The 25,307-nt window shown below is 46.5% G+C and overlaps 1 protein-coding gene across 1 annotated transcript; it reads right to left on the bottom strand.

The window, feature by feature from the left end:
- Window positions 1–293: 293 nt before the first annotated feature.
- On the bottom strand, window positions 294–2,031 carry LOC307094510 (CYFIP-related Rac1 interactor B-like). Its single transcript, XM_079763407.1, has one exon. The coding sequence runs from the start codon at window positions 1,436–1,438 to the stop codon at window positions 902–904; it is 537 nt and encodes a 178-aa protein (XP_079619533.1). The 5' UTR covers window positions 1,439–2,031; the 3' UTR covers window positions 294–901.
- Window positions 2,032–25,307: the final 23,276 nt, after the last annotated feature.

Below are 25,307 nucleotides of genomic sequence, written 5' to 3' on the forward strand. Positions count from 1 at the left end.
CCTTCAGTTACTCCATCCACACGAGGGAAGCAGGGTAGCAGTCCATCATCGCTGGTCTTACTGCCCTCGGCAAGCTTAGGAAAGCAATGAAAATGGGGTGCACACAGACAATACTAAAGAAAAATGCTATTCACAAGACCCAGCGCTCTCCTAAAAGAAGGGAGATTGTGTAATGTGTACGTGCATTTCGTGAAACTATACAATGAGAAAGCCCTGAACGCCTGAAACCAAACCTCAGGAAACCAGGCCACACTTAGAAAAATGAAAGCTGACTTGTATTTTATCATCAACAGCCATTCTTTAAACATGAACATGCATACGTAATACTCTACGCACACATCACAGTTTTAACGTTAGTTAATAAAGGTTAAACACACAACATACATCCTTACAAAAAGGTCAAAATGCAAACTTAAAACTTTCAACCAAAGTCTTACTAATTTAAAAAAAGTTTGTGTTGGGTACCATCTGTACAACACAATTAATTTAAACATTTTCATTTGGCTGCACATGGAAAAAGCGGCAGTAGAAAATAAAGTCATTGAGGGTTTTAAATAGCAGAGTAGGCAGTTTCGCCATGCAGGAGAAGCAATATTAAATATTAGTTTTCAAAAAAAAATCGACATTTAAAAATATTTAGTTCAAGTCACAGAATTTCTCTCAGTGGAGACCCCAATGCGATGCATGATTAGCTGCCTCAGGCAGCCTGTCTGAAAGGCAACCCCTCCAGGGTATAGCTTGACAGATTTTGGCACAGAAAAGAAGTCCTAAGAACAAGAACATGATTAAAAAAGAGGGCAGAGGGACAGAGGGAAGAAATAAAGTGGGAGTAAATGAGAGAGTAACTGCAATCACTAAAAACTGTGCATCCACGGTCACCGCAGGCGCTCGCTCCGGAGTGTCATTGCAGCATGGATTTGATTTGCTTGGAGGTAGTCTCATCGTTCAAATGTTTTGTTGTGTTCCTGAAAGCATTGAGAAGACCTTCTACACTATTAGGAGGCTGGTCCTTAAGAACTCTGATACAACCTTTCATATCAATTTTTGAGGTTTTAGCAAATGCTCCCACTGGATGTACACGGTCATAGAGTATGATGACGCCCACCATTACCCTCAAGCAGAACGACACTGTCTCTTCGTTTGTAAACCTGCTTCTGTATTCCGGCATTTCCAGAATGACTCTGCACACGCTGGCCATGGTGCTCAGACAGTCCGTGGTATTTTCCATGGGTAAGTTTTTATTCTCTGATACAAATTTTGTTGTGGCATCACTTAAGGTTTTCAGCATCAGGGTTGCCTCGGCATAAAACAAAGACATTCGATTTGCCAGTTCATTATTTACTTCATTTTCTCCTTCTGCTGGAACGTTATTAATCCGCATACGACTCAATGTTCTTCTATAATAGCTGAAATCATTCTGTATGGCAGGATTTGTCATCTTGAGTTCATCAAACCGGAGTGTGAAGTGAAAGATTTCTGCAAACTGCTTAGCGAGAGCCTGCTCTCGCTCTAGGTGCTGGGTGGGAGAGTATGGGGTACTTGTCAAGGCTCCCAGAAGACCTCTTAATGCTGCTTCTAACCTCTGAGAAAATTCATAAATTTTCTTTAATTTGCCTACTAGTGGGACAACAGCACCCCACGCCTTCTCTTGTAACTTCTCATCTGCTGGATGCTGGATGGCCTCTCATATTTCATGGCCAGCTCCTCTATATGACTGCAAGTCTTCCAAGATGCCTTCTGCATCTTTTAACACTACATTCACCTGATTATAAATTTCCTTCTCGGACTCTGTAGGATGGGCATTTTCAAAATCAAGGAAATAATTTGGCCCCTGCTCAAAGTCTTTGCATGTCAAAACTTTAAGAAGATTCCCCATGTTAAGGTACCTTCAGCCAGTGCTGGTGATTCTGCCCTCGTCCCTCTACCCTGCACTTGAGCCTCCGGGCGCTCAGCCCCGCTCCTCCGCCCTCCTCGAGGCGCTGCGGTGGCTCCTCAGTGGCGCTAGGGGGAGCCGTGGGCCCGGAGCGGGGCGTTGGCAGGACCAGGAGCCCCACCGCACCTGCCCCTGTGGCAGAGCCACGACGAGCCAGGCTGCGGTGGAGGCATTGGCGGCGGCTCCCTGTTTTTCTTTTGAAAAGAGCAATGAAAATATTAACTGTCTCATGAAAAACTACCAAAACCAGAAGACAAAGGGATGATGACTGGAAAGTGCTAAAGGAAAACTGAAAACCCATCAAGGTAGAATACTGAACTAAATGAAACATGTTCCAAACCAGCCCTGGCTGTTTGGCTCAGTGGATAAATTATCAGACCACAGACTGAATGGTCTTGGGGTCGGACTTCTCCCAGTCCAGGGCCCTGGTTGGGGCATGTGCAGGAGGCAACCAATCCATGTGTTTCTCTCACATGGATGTTTCTCTGCTTTTGCCTCTCTCTAAAAATCAATGCAAAAATATTCTCAGGTGAGAATTTAAAGAACAACAGCACAAAACCAATAAAAGCATATTTTTGGATGAGGATTAAAAACAAACAAAACAAAACAAAATGGAATGAAGTCCAGCTGATGCTAGAGACACAGTGAGTGTGAGCCCAGACACAACCCTCACTAATGGAGACAGCAGGGCTGGGCTGCAGGGGCGCTCAAGACACTAGGGGGTGAGAGAGAAAATGGTGGCAGAATAGACAGATGTGTTCCCAGTCTTATAATGGAGCAGAAAGAAAGAACAGCTGAGGGTCGCACGGGCAGTGTTTGGTGGAAAGCTAAGGGACAGCTGAACCCCAGGAGAGGTTGGGGGACTGCTGGACAGGGTTCCCCTGACAGAGCAGCCCCCACGGTGGCCGGGTCCCTTCCCGGAGCTATGGGCTCGGATGGGGAAATCTCACCATCTTGAAAGGGAATGTGGTCTTGTCGGAGGCCTGAAAATCAACAACTTCAGTGACCGCCGAACAGCTGTGAGCCCCAGAGCACCGGTCCCAGGTGGCACGAATGCTTGGACTCAAAGGAACTCTTTACTCCACCACAGAAAGAAGAGAGAGAACTACATAACCAGATATCCGGAGAAGAGAGACCATGGGGAGACAAAGAAACAGCCCGCATAGGAAAGAAAAGCAGGCATCACCAGAAAAGGAAGTAAACGAGTTAGAGGCCAACAACCTATCAGAGAAAGAATTCAGAGAAATGGTCATAAGGTGGCTGAAAAGAATGGAAGACAAATTCAACAATATGAGTAAGAACCAAGAGGAAATGAAGAAGAACCAAGAAGAAATGAAAAATGACATCGCTACTGTAAAGAACTCAATAGAAAGCATCAAGAGTAGGCTAGATGAAGCAGAGGACCGCATCAGTGAGCTAGAAGACAAGATGGAAAAAAATACACAAGTAGAGCAGCTTCTAGAAAAAAAAAATTAAAAAGCAAGAGGAGAGCTTAAGGGGATTTTGGGAAACACAAATCAAAACAACATCCACATAATCGGGGTTCCAGAAAAAAAGGAAACTGAGCAAGGAATAGAAAACCTGTTTGAAGAAATAATGACAGAAAACTTTCCTGATATAGGGAAGAGAAAACCCACACAAATCCAGGAATCCCACAGAGTCCCAAGCAAAATGAATCCCAAAAGACCGACGCCAAGGCACATTATAATTAAGTTGGCAAACACCAACGACAAAGTAAGAATCTTAAAAGCGGACAGAGAGAGACAGAAAGTTACATACAAAGGAACCCCCATCAGACTAGCAACTGATTTCTCAACAGAAACTCATCAGGCCAAAAGGGAATGGAGTGAAATATACAAAGGCATGCAAAGGAAGGGTCTGAATCCAAGAATACTGTACCCAGCAAGGCTATCAATCAAAATTGAAGGTGAAATCAGGAGCTTCACAGACAAAAAAGGGCTAATGGAATTTATCACCACCAAACCAGCAATGCAAGAAATGCTAAAGGGTCTGCTGTAAAAAAAAAAAAAAAGAAAGAAATAAGAAGCGAAGAAGGAACACAGGGGTATAGAATAAAAATGGGGACAAATAAGTACCTATCAATAATAACTTAAATGTATATGAATTAAATGTCCGAATCAAAAGACATAGGGTAACAGAGTGGATAAGAAAACAAGACCATATATCTGCGGTCTACAAGAAACCCACCTCAGAAAAAAAGATTCACACAGACTAAGGGTGAAGGGATGGAAAAAAGTTTTCCAGGCGAATGGAAATGAAAAAAAAAAAAAAAAAGCTGGGGTAGCAATACTTATATCTGACAAATTAGATCTCAAAGTGAAGGACATAACAAGAGATAAGGAAGGCCACTTAATAATACTAAAGGGAGCAATCCAACAAGAAGAAATAACTCTGGTAAACATATACGCACCCAATATAGGAGCACCCAAATACATAAAAATCTCCTGGAGGATATCAAGGGAGAGATTAACAGCAATACAATCATAGTAGGAGACTTTAATACCCCACTATCACCATTGGACAAATCCTCTAAACAAAAATTCAGCAATGAAACATCAATCCTAAATGACTCACTAGACCAGATGGAATTAATTGACATCTTCAGAACATTTCACGCCAAAGCCACAGAATAAACATTCTTCTCAAGTGCACATGGGTCATTTTCAAAGATAGACCATATGTTGGGTCATAGGCAAAGTCTCTCCAAATTCAAGAAGATAGAAATCATATCAAGCATCTTCTCAGATCACAGTGGCATAAAACTGGAAATCAACTACAATAAAAACAATCCAAAGAAATCAAACACATGGAGACTAAACAGCATGGTATTAAACAATGATTGGGTTACCAGAGAGATCAAGGAAGAAATTAAAAACATCATGGCAACAAATGACAATGAAAACACAACAATCCAAAATCTATGGGACACAGTGAAAGCAGTCTTGAGAGGGAAGTTTATAGCTCTACAAGCCTACTGCAAAAAAAAAAAAAAAAAAAACAAGAAACAATGGTAGTAAATTACCTAACCCTACAACTCAAAGAGTTAGAAAGAGAGCAACAAGAAAAGCCCAGTGTAAGCAGAAGGAAGGAAATAATAAAGATCAGAGCAGAGATAAATGACATAGAGACCAAAGAAACAATACAGAAGATCAACAAAACCAAGAGCTGGTTCTTTGAAAGGATAAACAAGATTGATGAACCTCTAGCCAGGCTCACCAAGAAGCAAAGAGAGAGGACCCAAATAAACAAAATCAGAAATGAAAGAGGTGAAATAACAACAGACCCCACCGAAATACAAAGGATTGTTTCAAAATACTATGAACAACTCTATTCCAACAAACTGGACAACCTGGACGAAATGGACATATTCCTAGAAAAATATAACCTTCCAAAACTCAATCAGGGAGAATCTAAACACCTCAATAGACCAGTAACTATGGAAGAAATTGAAGCAGTCATCAAAAAACTTCCAACAAACAAAAGCCCAGTGCCAGACGGCTTCACAGGAAAGTTTAACCAAACATTCAAGGAAGAACTAAAACCTATCCTCCTCAGACTATTCCAAAAAATTTAAGAGGAAGGAACACTTCCAAGCTCCTTCTATGAAGCCAGCATCACCCTAATACCCAAACCAGATAAAGACAACACAATGAAAGAGAATTACAAGCCAATATCGCTCATGAACATAGATGCCAAAATCCTCAACAAAATTCTAGCAAATCGGCTCCAGCAGTACATCAGAAAGATCATACACCATGACCAAGAAGGATTTATCCCAGGAATGCAAGGATGGTACAATAGCCGCAAATCAATAAACGTGAAACATCACATAAACAAACTGAGAGATAAAAATCACATAGCCATATCAATTGATGCAGAAAAAGTATTTGACAAAATCCAACACCCTTTCTTGATAAGAACTCTCAACATGGTGGGAATAGAAGGATCATACTTCAACATAATAAAAGCTATATATGATAAACCCACAGCAAACATCATACTCAATGGGCAAAAACTAAAACATTTCCCCTAAGAATAGGAACAAGACAGGGATGCCCACTCTCACCACTCCTGTTTCACATAGTACTGGAAGTATTAGCCATTGCAATTAGACAAGAAGAAGAAATAAAAGGCATCCAAATTGGAAAAGAAGAAGTAAAGCTGTTCTTATTTGCAGATGACATGATATTGTACATAAAAAACCCAAAAGACTCCATCAAAAAACTAATAGACTTAATAAATGAATTTGGCAATGTAGCAGGATACAAAATTAACGCCAAGAAATCTATGGCCTTTCTATACACCAATAGTGAGCTTACAGAAAGAGAGACTAAAAAAGCAATCCCATTTACCATCGCACCAAAAAAAATTAAGATACCTAGAAATAAACTTAACTAAGGAGGTAAAAGACCTATACGCGGAAAACTACACGACACTGAAAAAAGAAATAGAGGAAGACGTAAACAGATGGAAGAACATACCATGTTCATGGATTGGTAGAATCAACATCATTAAAATGTCCATACTACCCAAAGCAATCTATAGATTCAATTCACTCCCCATTAAAATACCAATGGCATATTTCACAGACCTAGAAAAAACTCTCCAAAAATTCATCTGGAATAAAAAAAAAAAAGACCCCGAATAGCCACAGCAATCCTGAGAAAGAGGAATAAAGTAGGAAGGATCTCAATACCATATTTCAAGCTGTATTACAAAGCCACGGTTCTCAAAACAGCATGGTACTGGCACAAGAACGGACATATAGATCAATTGAATAGAATAGAGGAGAGAATCAAGATATCAACCCAAACCACTGTGCTCAATGAATATTTGATAAAGGAGGCATGAACATACAATGGAGTCAAGACAGTCTCTTCAATAAATGGTGTTGGGAAAATTGGACAGATTCATGCAAAAAAAAAAATGAAACTAGATCACCATCTTACACCATACACAAAAATAAACTCAAAATGGATACAGGACTTAAACATAAGACAGGAAACCATAAAAATGCTAGAGGAATCCACAGGCAGCACAATCTCAGACATATGCCAAAAAAACTTCTTCACTGATACTGCCCCTAGGTCAATGGAAGCTAAAGCGAAAATAAACAAATGGGACTACATCAAAATAAAAAGCTTTTTTTAGAGCAAAAGAAACTATCAACAAAACAACAAGAAATCCCACTGTATGGGAGAACATATTTGCAAATGTTATCACTGATAAAGGTTTAATCTCCAACATCTACAGGCAGCTTATACAACTTAATAAAAGGAAGATAAATGATCCAATAAAAAAATGGGCAACGGACCTAAATAGAATCTTTTCAAAAAAGACAGAAGGAAGGCCAAGAGACACATGAAAAAACATGCTCAACGTCACTAATTATCTGAGAGATGCAAATAGAAACGACAAAGCAGTACCATCTCAAAACGGCCAGAATGGCTATCATCAACAAATCAACAAACGACAAGTGTTGGCGAGGATGCGGAGAAAAAGGAACCCTCGTGCACTGCTGGTGGGAATGCAGACTGGTGCAGCCACTGTGGAGAACAGTATCGAGTTTCCTCAAAAAACTGAAAATCGAACTCCCATTTGACCCTAGTAATCCCACTCCTAGGCATATATCCTAAGAAACTGGAAACACCAATAAGAAAGGATATATGCACCCCTATGTTCATAGCAGCACAATTTATAATAGCTAAGATTTGGAAACAGCCTAGGTGCCCATCAGCAGATAACTGGATCAGAAAACTGTGGTACATCTACACAATGGAATACTATGCTGCCATAAAAAAGAAGGAATTCTTATCATTCACAGCAACCTGGATGGAATTGGAGAACATTATGCTAAGTGACATAAGCCAGTCAATGAAAGAAAAATACCACATAAGCTCACTCATTTATGGATAATAAAGAAAATTATAAATTGTTGAACAAAAAGATAGATACAGAGACAGTAAAGCATCAAACAGACTGTCAAATTACAGCGGGAAGGTTAGGGAGAGGTAGGGGAGATAAGAGATCAACCGAAGGACTTGTATGCATACATATAAGCATAACCAATGGACACAAAATTCCGGGGGGTGAGGGCATGTTTGGGAGTGGGGTGCGGGGGGCGGGGGGGCAATGGTAAGATATGTACACATATAATACCTTAATTAAAAATTTTAAAAAAATACACTAGGGGGCACTCAGGACCAGAGGGTACAGAAAACCAGCAGGGGGCGCTCAGGACACCGGGGGGCGCTCAAGACCCACAGAACATGAGGACCAGCTCAGGAGCTGAGACTTGGGAGATATATTCTCTGAAGATCTGGTCAGTGGTTTTATTCTCCAGGAGTAAACACCCTCCTCAAAGACTCACTACCTCTCCCCTCTATGCCTTACATTTCCTTTCGCACCACCCCTTAGAGTAAGTCACTTACCTCCTCTGCCCCACTGATCCCTTAATATTTCCTTTGGTCCCTCCTCCAGGAGACATTAAGGAGGCCATTGGGACATTGTTGGGCAGTGACCAGAGAAATGTTATTGCAGCCCCACCAACCAATAGCCTCGGCTGTGCTAGCAAAGGGACAGTCTTCTGTCAGGAGCTTCTGTTGGATGAACCACACAAGGGCTTTAATCTAACACAAAGGAGTGGGTAGAACTGGTCGGCATTTTGAATTTATAGAGGTTAAGAAATAACATCTAAAATGAAAAATACATGGAGTAAGACTAAGACTGCAGATTAAACATAAGTGAACTTAAAGGAGTATAATAGGAATGCTCCAAAATGGAACACAGAATAAATTTTCCAAAAAATATCCAAGTATCAGGAATGTAAGAGATAATAAAATCAGTCAAATATATATACACTAGAGGCCTGGTGCACAAAATTCGTGCACTGTGGGGGGGGGGTGGGGACAAACCTCAGCCCAGCCAGCACCCTCTCCAATCTGGGACCCCTCGGGGAATATCTGATCCCTGGGGGATCGAGCCTAAACCGGCAGTCAGACATGCCTCTCACAATCCGGCACTGCTGGCTCCTAACCACTTGCCTGCCTGCCTGCCTGATTGCCCCTAACCGCTTCTGCCTGCCAGCCGGATCGCCCCTAACTGCCCTGTCCTGCAGGCCTGATCTCCACCAATTGCCATCCTCTTTCCAGCCCGATAGCCCCCAACTGCCCTCCCCTCCTGGCCCAATCACCCCAACTGCCCTCCCCTGCCAGCCTGATCTCCCACAAATGCCCTCCCCTGCCAGCCAACTTGTGGTGGTCATCTTGTTATGACATGGGGCCGGCCATCTTGTGGTGGCCTTATTGTGGTAGCCATCTTGTGATGATGTGAGGGCATTAGGCGAGGGCACGAGTGCCACCTAGGCTTTTATTAGTATCGATATAATTGAATCCCAGAAAGAAGAGAGGCGGAGCACAAAAGAAAATATTTAAAGAAATTATGGCAAATATTATCAGAATTTTATCTAAACTATAAACAGATCTATGAACATCAAAGTACCTCAAGAAGAATAAAAATAAACAAAATTAAATCAAGCTACATTAAAAACAAACCTCTGAAAACCAGTGAAAAACATAAAATTCCTAAGAGCAGCAAAGAAAACACACACAAGAATAAAGAAACAAGATTAATAAAAACATCATATGTCACACATGAAAAACTAAAAAACCAAATGGCAATGAAATGACGACTCTAAAGTGCTTGTGGGAAATTGAAAAGCCATTAACTTAGGATTCTAAACTGACTGAGTACATGTTTCAAAACTGAATGAAGCCTGGCTGGTGCGGATTTGTGGTTGAGAGTCGACCTATGATTCGATTCCCATTCAGGGCACATGCCTGGGTTTAGGCTCGATCAACAGAAGGTGGCAAGCAGGAGGCAGCCAATCCATGTTTCTCACCATTGATGTTTCTATCTCTCTCTCCCTTCCTCTCTGAAATTAATAAAAATATATATTTAAATATATAAATAAAAAATGAAAAAGTTGTGCATTTCATTACCAGTCTTTGCACATATGTGAGGCAACTGATCAATATTTCTTTCTCACATCAATGTTTCTCTATCTCTCTCCTTCCCTTTCCCTCTTAAAATCAAAGAACATGTTCTCTGGTGAGGATAAAGAACAGAAGTAGAATATCTATATCTATATCCATATTGATACCGATACCGATACAGATACAGATACAGATATAGATATAGATATAGATGCATAGAAACAGAGGCTCATTGATTTTATCACCTAAGGAGTCACTGATTGCTCCCACATCCTACTTCCTGACCACCTCCTGCAGCACATCTCCTGCTGTGGAAGAAGAGGTCCTGGGCACGGTGACCAGGACCCCAAGGAGGGCCTGGTTCTCTGAGGGCACAGTCAGCACCTCCTTCCAGGAGAAGCCCCAGAGACCAGGACCTCCCCTCACCTCTTGCCCTTTGTATGTGCAGACAGCTCCCATATGCAAATGCCCACATGGCCACCAGGCACACACACAGTTGGCGTCCACTTAAATTCAGGGCCTCCTCACCCTGGAGAATACTTTCTGGGGGACGACGACCTCACCTGCAAGACATGAATCCACGTGGCTCTTCCTCTTCCTGCTGTCAGCTCCTAGATGTGAGTGACTCAGGGCTTAGATGAGAGGAGATGGGGACCCTGCCTCTGAGCCCAGGACTCACTGTGTTCTCTCTGTCCCAGGTGTCCTGTTCCAGGTGCAGCTGCAAAAGTCAGGCCCAGGACTGGTGACGCCCTCGCAGACTCTCTCTCTCACCTGTGCTGTCTCTGGATCCTCCATCACAACCAGTGGTTCCTGCTGGACCTGGATCTGCCAGCCCCCGGAAAAGGGGCTGGAGTGGATGGGGCGCATATATTATGATGGGAACACTAACTACAGCCCCTCCCTCAAGAGCCGAATCTCCATCTCCAGAGACACTTCCAACAACCAGTTCTCCCTGCAGCTGAGCTCTGTGACCACCGAGGACACCGCCTTGTATTACTGTGCAGGACCCACAGTGAGGGAAAGTCAGTGTGAGCCCAGACCCAAACCTCCCTGAGGGAGGCAGCAGGGCTGGACTGCATGAGGACGCTCAGGACACCAGGGAAAGCATGAGGACCTGCTCAGGAGCTGGGACCTGGGGGTATATTCTCTGAAGATCTGGTCAGTGGCTTTATTCTCCAGGAGTAAACACCCTCCTCAAGGACTCACTGCCTCCTCACTTTGTGCCTTACATTTCCTTTCACACCACCCCTTAGAGGAAGTCACTTACTTCCTCTGCCCCAGTGATCAGTCAGAAGGAGCCCTTAATGTTCCCTTTGGTCCCTCCTCCAGGAGACATTGCAATTTTAAGGAGGCCATTGGGGATGTCGTTGGGCAGTGGGCAGAGAAACGTTATTGCAGCCCCAGCAACCAATAGCCTTGGCTGTGCTAGCAAAGGGACAGTCTTCTGTCAGGAGCTTCTGGTGGATAAAACACACGTGAGCTTTAATCTCACAGAAAGGAGTTGGCAGAACTGCTCTGTATTTTGAATTTCTAGAGGATAAGAAAATAACAACATCTAAAATGAATAATACACGGAGTAAGACTAACACTGCCGATGAAACATAAGTGAACTTAAAGAAGTGTAATGGAAACTCCCCAAAATGGAACACAGAACAAATTTTCCAAAAAATAGTCAAGGGTCAGGAATGTTAGAGACAATAAAGCAGTGAAATCTATATATACATGTAATTGGAATCCCAGAAATAGGAGAGAGGGGCAACAAGTAAAATATTTGAAGAAATTACGGCAAATAAATTTTCAGAATTTGATGTAAAATATAAAGAGATCTAAGAACACCAACATACCCCAAGAAGAATTAAAATAAACAACATTAAATCAAGGCACAATAAAGTCAAACTCATTAAAAAAAAAAAGATAAAATGCCTAAGGGCAGCAAAGAAAAAAACCAAACATGAGTCAAGGAACAAGATTAATAGAAACATCAAAGGTCATGTGAAAAACTACCAAAACTAGAAAATAATGGGGTGACGACTCTAAAAAGCTGAAGGAGCATTGAAGCAACATCAACGTCAAATTCTATACTAAGTGAAAATGTATTTTAAAACTGAAAGAAAATGAAATTACAAAATATCAAATTTTGTGAGATGCAACTAGAGCAGTGCTTAGAGGGAAATGTTTAGCATTAAATGCTTACATATTAGAAAAGAATAAAGATCTTTAAATCAATAATATAAGCCTCCACTTTAAAAATTAGGAAAATGTGAGAACCAATATGGAGTCATAGGTTAATGCATGTTCTCGCTGCCTCCCACAACCACATGGGATGTACAACTAAAATAGACAACAACCATCATTCCGGACTAGGGGGGTAAAGAAGAGAGCACACTGAGACTGGTAGGAAGGGCGGAGGCGGGGAACAGGCTAGTTGACACTCACATGTGGTGTGTGCTTAATCAGGAGGGATACCTCAGCTGTGGAGGCCCCTGTGAGAAGCAACGGGTCCCAGCCCCACACAGACCCCAAACCAAGGTTTCCAGAGCTGGAAACAGAAGTCCTCAGAACTTTAGGTTGTAAAAACCAGAAATAATTGTCTTTGAGTGACATGGAGGCCGCTGGAGACCTGGCTGTTTCTCTTAAAGGGCCAGCACAAGAATTTACAGGGTATTGCTTCCTCTGAGCTCTAGCCATAGGTGGTGGAATTGGGGGATCCTGGAACATACAGAAAATAACTGGAATGTCTGGCATTAGAGCAGAAACTTGAGATGGCTTTTTTCCATGCAGGGCTACTCACAGGAGTGATTGTTTCTGTGCTGGGACCTCCCCCATCACATAGCTGCCTCAAAACCATATCTGAGGTTCCATCAGTGTGGCTCACACAGTGTGCTCTGCCCTGGTGATTCCCTGAGAACTCGCCCCATCCAAATTGCAGCCCCACCCAAAATTATTCCAGCAGCGTTTCCATTTGAATGTCTTGTCCTGGCTCAGGTTTCAGACTCTCCTAAAATCTCTCAAACAAGCAGCAGCTGGCATCAGTGTGCCCAAAACCAATCAATAAGAGGCCCAAGACCAGCACTAGCAACAGCTTGCCTTGCGTCACAATTTGTCCTCAACTAGGCACTTCCAAGCTCAATACAAGTAGAAGGAATCTGCAGATCGCCCTGTAGCTCCTGCTTGGTGGCCCCAGGCAGTGACTGACTTTGCACCTGCCAGGAGGCCCTATATCCAGTGCACCTGGTGGACAGCTTCAGACCAGACAAGATTACAACTCCACACACCCAGGAGAAAAAAAAGGAGAAGGAGGAGGAGTAGTAGTAGTAGGAGGAGGAGGAGAAGGAGGAGGAGAAGGAGGAAGAGGAGGAGGAGGAGGAAGAGAAAGGGGAGGAGGAGGAGGAAGAGGAGGAGGAGGAGGAGGAGGAGGAGGAGGAAAAAATATGAAGAAAGCCCTAGCCAATTTGACTCAGTGGATAGAGCATTGGCCTGCTGACTGAAGGGTTCCAGGTTCAATACCAGTTGTGGGTATATGCCAGGGTTGTGTGTTCAGTCCCCGATGGGGGGCATGCAGAAGGTGGCTGATCAGTGATTCTCTGTGATCACTGATGTTTCTATCTCTCTCTCCCTCTCCCTTCCTCTCTGAAATCATTAAAAACAAAAAAGAAAAAGAAAATATGAACAAAATAATGGCAATAAATACATATCTATCAACAATTAATCTAAAACCATAAACAAACATAGTATCTAAAGAACAAAATAAACTGATGAATAAAATAGAACCTGAGGCATGGAAACATGGAACAGACTGACGAAACTCAGAGGGAAGAGGGAGGGGAGAGTGGAAAGAGATGAACCAAAGAGCGCATATGAATATGTATTACCTGTGGACACAGACAGGAGGGTGGTGAAGGCCTCGGGGGGGGGGGGGGGGCAGGAACAGGGTAGAGGGGTGATATGGGAGGGGGAGAGTTTTCAGTAATGCTCTCAACAACAAAGATTTTTAAAATATATATATTAGAAAAGGAAGATCAAAATCACCTAAAATCAAGCAGAAGAAAGGAAAAATAAAGGTGAGCAAAGATTAATGAAATCAAAACAGAAAAATGATAGAGGAAAATGAATGATGGCAACAGCTGAATCTTAGAAAAGATCAATAAAACGAACTCAATGCTAACAAGACTGGCAAAGAGACAAATGGCCAATATCAGAAATTAATTAGGAAATATGAACACATTCCCCAGTGCATTCTTATGAGATCCGCATTCTTTGTGCACTCAGTACAAACAAATAGTAAACTACTGACCAAAATCTCTTGATAACATATTTACTAAAATCCTCAACAGAATATTAGCCAATCCTACCAGCAATATAAGAAAATCATACTACACCATGACAAAGCAGGAATTATCCCAACAACTCACAGCTGATTCAATATTTTTTAATCAACCAATGTAATGCAACAGGTCAACTGTGTAAAGAAGAAAATTCACAAGGTCATAAAAATTGATACAGAAAAGTGTGTGACAAAGCACAGCATTCATTCATGATAAACACACTTATGGAACTTGGGATAAAGGGCACTTCCTCAGTCTGATCATGGAACTCCTGTAGCTACTATCATACTTGATTGTGGGAAGTTAAATGATTCCCCCTCAGATGGGGACAAAGTCAAAAAGGTCCGCTCTTACCACTTCTATTCAACATCATACTTGATGTTTTAACAAGGGAAATAAGACAAGAAAGATGCATAGAGACATTCATATGTGAATGGAAGACACAATGTGTCCCTACTTGCATCTGACATAGTTATACTATACTAGAGGCCCGGGGCACAGAATGGGGGGCAGGGGTCCCCTCAGCCCAGCCTGCACCCTCTCCAATCCAGAATCCCTCTCACAATCCTGGACCGCTAGCTCCTAATCGCTCACCTGCCTGCCTGCCTGATTGCCCCTCACTGTCTCTGCATGCCAGCCTGATCACCCTTAACTGCCCCCACCCCGCCAACCCAGTCGCCCCTGACTTCCCCCGACTGCCAGACAGGTCACCCCTAACTGCCCCCACTTCCAGCCTGGTCTCCCCCAACTACCCCTCCATCAGCCTAGTCACTCCTCACTGCCCCCCCCGCCAGCCTAATTGCCCCCAACTGCCCCCCCTGCCAGCCTGGTCACCCCTCACAGCACCCCCGCTGGCCTGGTTGCCTCACGCAGCGTGCCATTCAGTCATTTAGTCAACTCTCAATAACCCCCCTGCTGGCCTGGTTGCCCCACACAGCCTTCTGTTCAGTTGCTTGATCATCCCTTGGGCTGGCCATGGGTGGCTGGGGGGCTGAGGCAACTGGGATCGGGTGGTAGGCGCGAGGAGTGACCGGTCCTGCCTGGGAGCAGGCCCAGCCATGCTGCGCACCTACCGCCCCCGCGGGGTCCAGGGGACTGGGCACCACCATCTTGTGTCTGTGGGTGCCGCCATCTTTGAGGGCATGGCAGTCCATTAGCATATTCCCTCCTTATTGGCTGTGGGTGCTGCCATCTTTGTGAGGGTGTGACAGTCAATTAGCATAGTCCCTCTTAATTAGATAGGATAATAAAGAAGTAATATGCAAATTGATCCTCATTCTGTCACACTGTAACAAGGTGGTTGCGCCCACAGTGGAGGCAGGGTTCCCGTAACACAAGATTGTTGTGCCCACAGCAGAGACAAGGTTCCCGTAACAAGCCATAATGAGTAAGCAGCAGGGACCAGAGGCTGCGTGGTGCCGGGCCAAGGTGGGGACCTCGGGCTGTGCCCCTCCGCCCTGCAAGTCTTTACAGGAGACTTCAGGCCGCACAGTCCACTCTAACAAAACCTGACGGGGAACCTCAAGCCATGCCCCCCGCACTGGTGCTGGGCTGGGGGACCTCAGGCCATTCCCGCCACCCTAAGCTGGGGGACCTGAGGCTGCAACACTCCAACACCAGGCTGGGGGACCTGAGGCCCCACCCAGCATAGCTGGGCTTGACGAGGGACCTCAGACTGCACCATCATCCTGGTGGGGCTTGAAGGAGGACTTTAGGCTGTGTCCCCCACACCAGCGCCCAGCTGAGGGACCTCAGGCCACGCCCCCCGTCATGGTGCTGGGCAGGATGACCTGAGGGTGAACTGGGGAAACCTAAGGCTGCACCCCCCACCCAGCACCAGGCCCAGAGACCTGAGGCTATGCCCCCAAACCAGCGGGGCTAGACAGAGAACCTGAGTCTGCACCCTCCGCCCAATGGGGCTTGATGGGGGGGAGAGGCTGGACAGATCTGGGTCTTGCCCAATGAGGATGGGGCTGGCTGGGTCTGGGTCTCTCACAATTTCGAGGTGCACATGGGTGGGCAGGGACTTGAGTCTGGGGCATGCTGCGGCTCAGTGGATAGAGCATGCCCCAGACTCTGACAGGAGGAATATTTTCATATACATTTTACTAATTTTCTTTCATCTCGGACACTTCTGTTATAGAGAAAGGGCAACTAGCAATATTAAAGTATTTCCTCTAATTAATTCCCTTTTAATGTGCATGAATTTCCTGCACCAGGCCACTAGCATATGAAGAAAAATCAAACGAATCAACTTCAAAATCACCAGTCAATACACAAAACTGGATCTATTTCTATACATTAGGAATGTATAAGTGGAACCCAAAATATAAATTGTGATGACCTCCCTGGAGATTAAATATTTAGGTTTAAATCTAACAAAACCTGAAATTCACCAAATTCTAACAAAATAAAGCAAACAAGCCCTAAACAAATGGAGACATAGCTTGGAAGAAGCATCACAGTAAAGATTTCTCCACAATCTGACTTGCAGATGTAACAGAATATCAGTCAAAATCTCAGCATGGATTTTACAGACATACACAAACTGATTTTTAAATTGATATGGACAAAGGACAAAGGAACAGAAACATCTAAGCAACGATGGAAAAAGGAAAATAGTTGTAGGAATCACCGGCTCGATGTTAAGACTTATCCTAACTGCAGTGGTGTTACCCCAGTGGGGCTGGCAAAGTAGCAGATAAGGGGACGGAACTGAGTTCTTGTGGGGAACCATCCACAGACACACAGCTTTCACAGAGGTGCAGCCTCAAGGAGGAACTGGGCAGCACCACTTGTCACCCAGGGTTCACCCTAATCCCTTGGTGACTGGAAGGCCCTCATGTGTTTGCTCATTGACCTGATCCCAGGGAACATGAAACCTCCTGCCTCTTTAGGACAGGAAGTAGGTTTGCACCTGGGAGCCAGGAGCCCCCTGAAGTCTGGCTGCCCCCTTCCTCCCACAGAATTGGGGACGCCCTGGTGGTCACTCTTCAGAGAAGGTTCCAAAATCCCCAGAAAAAACCCTGGGGTGTAAAGCTGGGGAGGTGTTCAGTGAGCTTTTAAGCTGACATTGAACCTTACATGCATTTTAGAGGGAAGGGAGGGAGGAAGTCCTTGTCTCTTCCTGGCACCTGGGAAAACGAACTTTTCCCTAATTTAGGTTTGTGTTTCCCTCAGCCCTCATGGGGCCTGACCAGCTGGTTTCTGGCGGGTCCCCCACAGCCAGGCCCAGCATCAGCCTGCAGGAGAGGGGGTCTGGGTGGTCTTCCTCATTAAGGCTATGGAGAGAGTCTCCAGCCCAGCTCCCCATGCACCCCTGTACCCTGGAACCTGGGGCTGCCCTTCTGGGGGCCTCTCCATCCTAGTTCCCCTCATCCCAGCAACACAGACAGCCCTCAGGTCTCTTGGTCCACCTGGCAGGACCCTTGCTGGCTGCCTGCTGTGCGCGGTGCCTCCACAGTGTTAACTAGACATGGTGGGAGGGGCCCTAGCCCATATGGCTCAGTGGATAGAGCATCAGCCTGTGGACTGAGGGGTCCCAGGTTCAATTCCTATCAATGGAACAAATCTCACCTACCCATCCTGCAAGAGGCAACTAATCAATGTATGTCTATCAGCTCTCTCCCTCTCCCTGTCCCTTCCATGATCTCTAAAAATAAGTGGGAAAATATCCTCGGTGAGGATTAGCAAAACTAACAAAGTAAAGGAATCTTTTTTTTTTTTAAGAGAGAGAGAGAGAGGAAGAAAGGAAAGGAGGGAGGGAGAGAGGAGGGAGGGAGGGAGGGAGAGAGGGAGAGAGACAGAGAGAAAGAAAGAAGAAAGAAAGCATAAGAGGAAACCCTAGATCGAGTTTGGTGTTGCTCATTGGTTGAGCATTGACCTATGAACCAAGAGGTCACGGTTGGATTCCTGGTCAGGGCACATGTGTGGGTTACTGCCTGGATCCCCATCTCATCACTGATGTTTCTATCTCTCTCTCCTCATTTCCTCTCTGAAGAAAATAAAAATGTATTTTAAAATAATAATAAACAGTTAAAAGGAAGAGAGAAGGAAGGCTTTGTGGTGTTTGACTGCCCATGCCCACCCCTCCCCAGCGTGACTGCACTTTCCAAGTGGTGGTGGCCGCCTTCCCAGAAGGAACAAGTGACCACAGTCCCAGATTCCTGTGTCCGTCTGTCCTCACCTGCCTGGGACTGTGGGAGGATGACACAGGTGGCCGCTGTCCTCCGAGAAGGATATATATATATATATATATATATATATATATATATATATAGTCACCCAAGAATATATTTTCCATTGCTTTTCAGAGAGAGTTGAAGGGAGGGAGGCGAAAGAGAGAACCATTGATGTGAGAGAAACAAATCAACTGGGTGCTTCCTGCTTGTGCCCTGACCAGGGCAAGGGCCAGGGAGGAGCCTGCAACCCAGGTACGTGCCCTTGACTGAATGGAACCCGCGTCTCTGGTTCGCAGGCCAAAGCTCTATCCACTGAGCCAAACCGGCCAGGGCCAGGACTTCATTTTTAAATTAATTAATTAATATTTAATATTTTTATTGTTGAAGGTATCACATATGTCCCCTTTTCCCCCCATTGACCCCCTCCAGCCAACACCCACCACCCACCAAGGCTTCATTTTTAAATGATGGAAATTCTCCCCATTTGAGAGGCTGGGAAACAGGACTTTTGCACACGAACAGCAGGGAAGTTTAGTAAAATGTATGGGTTCAGGAAGGCAGCTGTGTGCTTGTGACAGGGCAGCAGTTTACAGTGGAGGCTGTGGCCACAGCATCCACCCAGCCTCTCCTGTCTCATCACTTGTATATGTTTGAGTTTCCTGGAAGCCCTGATTGGCATAAACAACAAGGAGTATCTTTCAGTCTCAAAATAAAAATATCATTCTAATGCAAGTTCATATTCTCAACCCCCAGAAAGGCACCATGGCCCACAGAGGGTGAAGGAGAGCTAGAGGAAGCCCCATCCACCCTCCTCTGGGGCAGCACCCCTGGGTCCTCATCAAAACCCCAAGGATGGAGGACTCTCAATCCTGGAAGATGCCCCCAAAGGAATGGGTTCAGAGTGACTAGTTGTCGAGAAAGGAGGGAGGGAGGGTGGATCAGGACAAGACCCCCTGTGGCCAACATCTTTGAGTCCTTTCCATCTGGGGTCGCCCCCGGGTCCCAGCTGCACCCTTATATCCAGACTCCATGCAAATTGGGTTCTCCTCCTGCTCATAAAAGAGGGCCCAGCCCCACATGCTGGGGAGACACCCAGAACCCAAGTGCCTGGGACAGGACCCCCACAGCTCCACCATGGACTTGTTGCCAAGCTGCGTTTTCCTCCTGATCATTCTTCAAGGTCATTCTCAGGAGAGGGGAACGCTGAGACCTGTGCCTGGGCCTGTTTGTGCTTCCATGTGATTCTAAGTCCACCTTGTGTTTCTGTGTTTGCAGGTGTCCAGTGTGACGTGCAGCTGGTGGAGTCTGGGGGAGGCGTGGTGCCGCCTGGGGGGTCTCTGAGACTCTCCTGTGCAGCCTCTGGATTCACCTTCAGTAGCAACTACATGAGCTGGGTCCGCCAGGCTCCAGGGAAGGGGCTGGAGTGGCTTGGTGAAATCAGTCCTGATGGAAGTATCACAAACTATGCCAACTCTGTGAAGGGCCGATTCACCATCTCCAGGGACAACGCCAAGAACACGCTGTTTCTGCAAATGAACAGCCTGACAGCCCTGGACACAGCCATGTATTACTGTGGAAGATACACAGTGAGGGGAAGTCAGTGTGAGCCCAGACACAAACCTCCCTGAGGGAGGCAGCAGGGCTGGGCTGCAGGGAGCATCCAGAACACCAGGGGGCGCTGGGGACCCGCATAGCCCCTAAACCAGAGCTGGTGGATAGTTAAGCAAAGACACCATTTTCTGCTCTGCCTTAAATTAACTTTGCTCCCAGGCTCAGCCACAGAGCTCACAGAAAGCCCTTTTCTAAATCTCTAGGTTTAGAGATTTCATTTGTGAATAAAAAAGGAGGCTCTGTCATAAATCTGACCAAATTCAGTGACTGAAAAGAACCTCTCAGGAACTCTGATCACAAATTCCTACCTGGCTGAGGATTAACAAAACTAATTAAATAAAGAAAGGAATCTTATGTTAAAACAGGACAGGAAGGAAATGGTAGGAGGAAACCCGTCTTAGTACTGTTAATATAAAAAACAACAACATTCAAGCCTTAACCGGTTTGGCTCAGTGGATAGAGTGTCAGCCTGCAAACTGAAGGGTTCAGGTTCGATTCAGGTCAAGGGCATGTACCTTGGTAGCAGGCACATCCCCAGTGGGAACTGTGCAGGAGGCAGCTGATCAATGTTTCTATCTCATTTATGTTTCTAATTCTCTATCCCCCTCCCTTTCTCTCTTTAAAAATCAATAAAATATATATTTAAAAAAAAAAAAAAAACATCCAAATCTGTAAAGAAATTTTGTGAGTTTATTTCAGCAAAACTGTCGACAAATGCCAGGATGCAGAACCTCAACAAACTGGGAAAACGCTCCTGAGAATGGCGGGTTACATCTGTATTTAAACATTGGAATCCAAAGAGGGACATAGGTGGGTTTCATGAAATCCATTGGTGATAGACTGGAGAGGCGGGAGACAGCAAAGCCGGAAATCCCCTGGGACTGGATAAAAAGTAAAATGAGAGACACATGCTTAGGTGGGTGCAGGAACAATTAACATAACAGTGAATGAATTTGTGGTATCTGTCCTGGTGCCCAGGAACATTAGTCTGTACCCCAAGGGGTCTGAGAAAAGGGAAGTTACCAGTTACCCAGACATTGCAAGGGTATGTTATCATAGATGCAAAAAGACAGATGGGCTCAGTTAAGGTAAAGGTTGACCTTGTCAGTGAAGATACCGGCCTAGGACGTAAATTCCCACCATAACTGCTTTTTAGACCATCCTTTGTGGTGACTGTAGGTCTGTGAGTTTGCAGGACCGCCATGCAGGCCTCCCCTGAGCTGTCAGGTCAGCATGTGGCCCCTTTCGTCCACAGTTCCAAGTCCAGGGAGGACCGTGTGCAAGTTCCACTAGGAATGATGATGGAGCTCAGACACAGCTCAGTTTCTAAAGAAAGAATTAAAGCGGCCTCACACGGTGGGTGTGGCCATGGTGTGAAGCCTTTTGCTGAAAAAGCGTGTTGGTTTCTCTGGGTCTACACCTGCGTCAGGACCCCTGACCCGTGTTATCACTTTCCGTGGGCAGAGCCCGGGCGTCAGGCTTTAGGCTGATCCTCAGGTGTTTCTCTGTGTTTATGCCTCGCAGGGGTTGTTGACGTTTTTCTGTCCAAATGCATTTTCCCACGGTTGGTGCGTGTGCTCCAACTCGTGTCCAGGTCTATCTTTCCAGATCCTTTAGGATTTTCCATGTGAATAATGACGTCATCTCTGAATAGAAAAGCATGCCTCCTCCCGGCATCGACAGGGCAACCAAGGTGGGCATGGGCGGGGTGCGAGCCCCCTGCGCCTCTGGGAGAAGCCAGGAGGCGCCTGGGCAGCCCCTGCAGGTGACATCCCGGCACCCCGCCAGCCAGGACCCCTCCAGTTCCCAAAGCTGCTGGTCCCTGGCGGACCCCTGGGGCCGGTCCTCAGGGCACACTCCCTGGACCAGGTGGGGCTCTCTCTCCCTTATTAACTGCGCTGCCTCCGCCTATTCCATCCTGGGAACCGCCCAGAGCCCAGCGAGGTCAGCTCTTCAGGCCCTGCATCCAGCCCCCAGGGTTTCCCCCTCCTGGCAGGGAGCCGCCCCTTCCACCACCACCCCCCCCCCCCACGCGCGCCCGGTGACTGGGATGGGGCCGAAAAGAAAAGCCCTTCGGGGACAGTCCCTCCTCCTTCTGGGCCACAGTCAGACCTCAGAGCCCTGAGACAGGCTCACCTGTGCGAATTCAAATAGCGGACTTGGGGGCAGGAAGCAGGGCCCACAGGTCCTCAGGGCGGTGTCTGTGGGCGGGAGGCACAGAGCAGGGACCAAGGGAAACTTAATCCCATTGGAGAGGGTCCCTCCCCGTTCCTCATTGGCTGAGGACTATGGGGCTCACCTCCTCTCAGGCTCCTCCCCTGGGCCCTGCTGTCTCCTATTGGGCTATTTAACACATGGGCGAGGCCTTTCCTAGTGTCTCTACCTCCTTTGTCCAGGGGACCCTCCTGTCAAATGGCTGCTGAACACGTGCACAGCCTTCACCCGCCCCATCCCATCCCATCATTTCTGCCCTGGGAACTTCAGGAACCCACTGGCCACAGGCTGTCTCTTATTTTTTTTTCTTATTTTTTTTAATTTTTTTATTGATTAAGGTATCACATATTTGTCCTCATCCCCCCATTCCCATCCCACACCACTCCCCACGCATGCCCACACCCCCCTGTTGTCCTTAACCATTGGTTAGGCTCATATGCATGCACACAAGTCCTTTGGTTGATCTCTCCCCCTTATCCCCACCCTCTCTTACCCTCCCTCTGAGGCCTGACAGTCTGATCCATTCCTCCTTGTTTCTGGGTCTGTTCTTGTTCATCAGTCTATGTTGTTCATCATTTCCCCTAGATGAGTGAGATCATGTGCTACTTATAAGAACCGAAAATGAGACAAGCAGTAATGGTTATGCTGAAAGGCAAATGAATCAGTCTGTAGTGAGTTTCTTTCTGGGCCAACAGTTCTTTTGAGACCCAATTTCAATGTCAAACAGTTCCTTATGTGCACATGTCAGCAATGATACTTCAGTTCTGGATGGTGGAGGCTGTCTCTTTTCTAAAAGGTGACTGAGCTGAGGGTGGACCACAGAGGCCTGTCTCCTGCAAATTGAATCAGGAAAACCCCCCAAGAGGGTGGGGACAAGGATGCTGGGTTTCCTTTCAGGGGGGACTCCGGTCCCCGCCCACTGGTTGTCTGTCTGTCCTCAGCACCAGAGAAGCCAGAGGGGACCCTCAGGTCCACTCTTAGAGCCTCCTGCCCTCGAGGGGTGCTGCGTGAGGCCTCTCGTCAGGGGGCTGGGCCTTCATGGGGTCGGGTGTGGGTTTGAGGAGCTGCTTTGGGCGGGTTCCCACAGCCGTCCCACGGGTCCCTCTGCAGCCCACGGGCCTGAAAGGGCGCCCTGCAGTGGGCACGGGCAGGGCTGCTGTGACCTCCAGGTGCCCTCCCTCCGCCCACTGACTGAGCAGCCCTGAGACTGCACCTTGCTGCCCTACTCTCCTGGCCCCCAGCGGTGCCCAGGGACCAGCAGGGGACAGAGGCTCCACAGCACGGAGCCCACCTGCAGGGCTCTTGGTTGTGCTGAGCAGGGTCGATGTCCCCTGCCCACCCCAGGGATGCAGCCAGTGGTGGGACAGTCAGCCCGTGTGTGTGTGTGTGTGTGTGTGTGTGTGAGTGTGTGTGTGTGTGTTCAAGTTCAGAGGGTGGGCAGAGGAGGCCCTGAGCTGGGGGCAAAGGGTGTAAGAAACGCTCACCTTTTTGAATTCAAATAACAGACTCTGAGACAGAAGGATGGTGATGTTATAGCAATGTCATCGTCATAAGGAAACCCTCCTAATGTGGGAAATAATTATGGTGTGAGATGTTTGCTGTGTGGAGACCCCAATACTCTGTAACTTCCAAATTGGTGAACGCCCCACTATCTTGATGTGAAAGCCCTGAGCCCTTAAAGTGTGAACGCCCTGCTCCTAGCATAGAACACACCGTCTGGCCCACACTGATGAGACACAAGTTGTTTACTACCCGCTATATAAGCTCCGGACCTTCTTCAGTGGAAGTCTCCTGCCTGATAGAGGAGGAGGACTCCATGTCGCTCTGTGAGTCGAGCCCCTGACTGACTGCGCTGCTGTGCGAGCCTGAACCAACTGCGGCCGCCTGTCTGTCTCTGTCTTCGTCGTCCATCTTTCGGTGTGCATTGCCGGAAGGCCTTTGCTGGAGCCTAAGACCCACTAGGAATCTTTCCTAATAATAGAGAACCATGTAAATTGACTGTACCTCTGCTACGCACACAGCCAATCAGAGTGAGTATGCAAATTAACCCAACAAAGATGGTGGTTAATTTGCATACATACCTGGGTCCTGGGAACCTCCTCAGCACCCAGGTCACTTCCAGCTGGCGGAGGGGCGGGACCCATCTTCCCAAGACTAAAGTCTCGGCTGGAGGCTGTAGGCTTGGGAAGGGGCGGAGCCTGGGATCAGAGGGAAGGGGAAAAAATCAATGGAAACATATCCTCAGGTGAGGATAAAAAGAAAAATAAAGAAAGAAATGTCATATTCTATGAAAGACACATCTTGAAAATCTCTAAAGAAAGTTGTCATTTTTTCATGGTGAAGGGACTGGAGTCCCTGTTGATGAAAATACCTTGGTGGCTGTGGTGACTGGCAGTGTCTGCAGCAGCGGGGTGATGGGCCTGGTGCCTTCCCCTGATCAGCCCGGTCACCTCCCACAAAGAGTGGCCAGACTGCAGCTTAGGTTCGCTCCCAACAGGTAGAGGGCCTAAGCCATCAGTAGGACATCCCCTGAGGGCTCCCAGTATGTGAGAGGGGGCCAGCTGGGTTGAGGGACCCCTCCCCAGTGCACGAATTTCGTGCACCAGGCCCCCAGTAGGTAAATAAACCCTGTGTGATTGCATACTAATTCTGTCTTGTGTTTTCATGTGTTCCGGTTCGGCTCAGCTGTCTAGACATTAAAGTACCAGGGGATAGGCCTTTATTGCTGACTCCTGGTCACCTGCGTTTGTCCCACTAAATCTAGGCAGATAACCAATTAATTGGGGCATAATTGGGACAGGGGAAAAGGAGCCTTTTACTATGTTCTTGCAAGAGGGGGTGTCTGCTTGTGCAGGCACACACAGAACAGCGATCACCGGCTATTTATCTCCTCATCCTGCCTAGTTTGAACGCCTCTGATTGACGACTTCATTCTTTGATTCCTGAGACAAGACCAGGGAAGAATTCCTGCCACCGGCTCTGGTATCAGTGTAGAGTCCACCTCCGGCTCCTCAGTGGCTGAGTGCTT

This window comes from Cnephaeus nilssonii (assembly GCF_951640355.1).
Source record: "Cnephaeus nilssonii genome assembly, chromosome: 23".
In the NCBI taxonomy this organism is placed as follows: Eukaryota; Metazoa; Chordata; class Mammalia; order Chiroptera; family Vespertilionidae; genus Cnephaeus; species Cnephaeus nilssonii.

Bases quoted from the DNA above. Each gene is read 5' to 3' on its own strand.
- LOC307094510 (XM_079763407.1), bottom strand. From the start codon at position 1,438: ATGACAAATCCTGCCATACAGAATGATTTCAGCTATTATAGAAGAACA.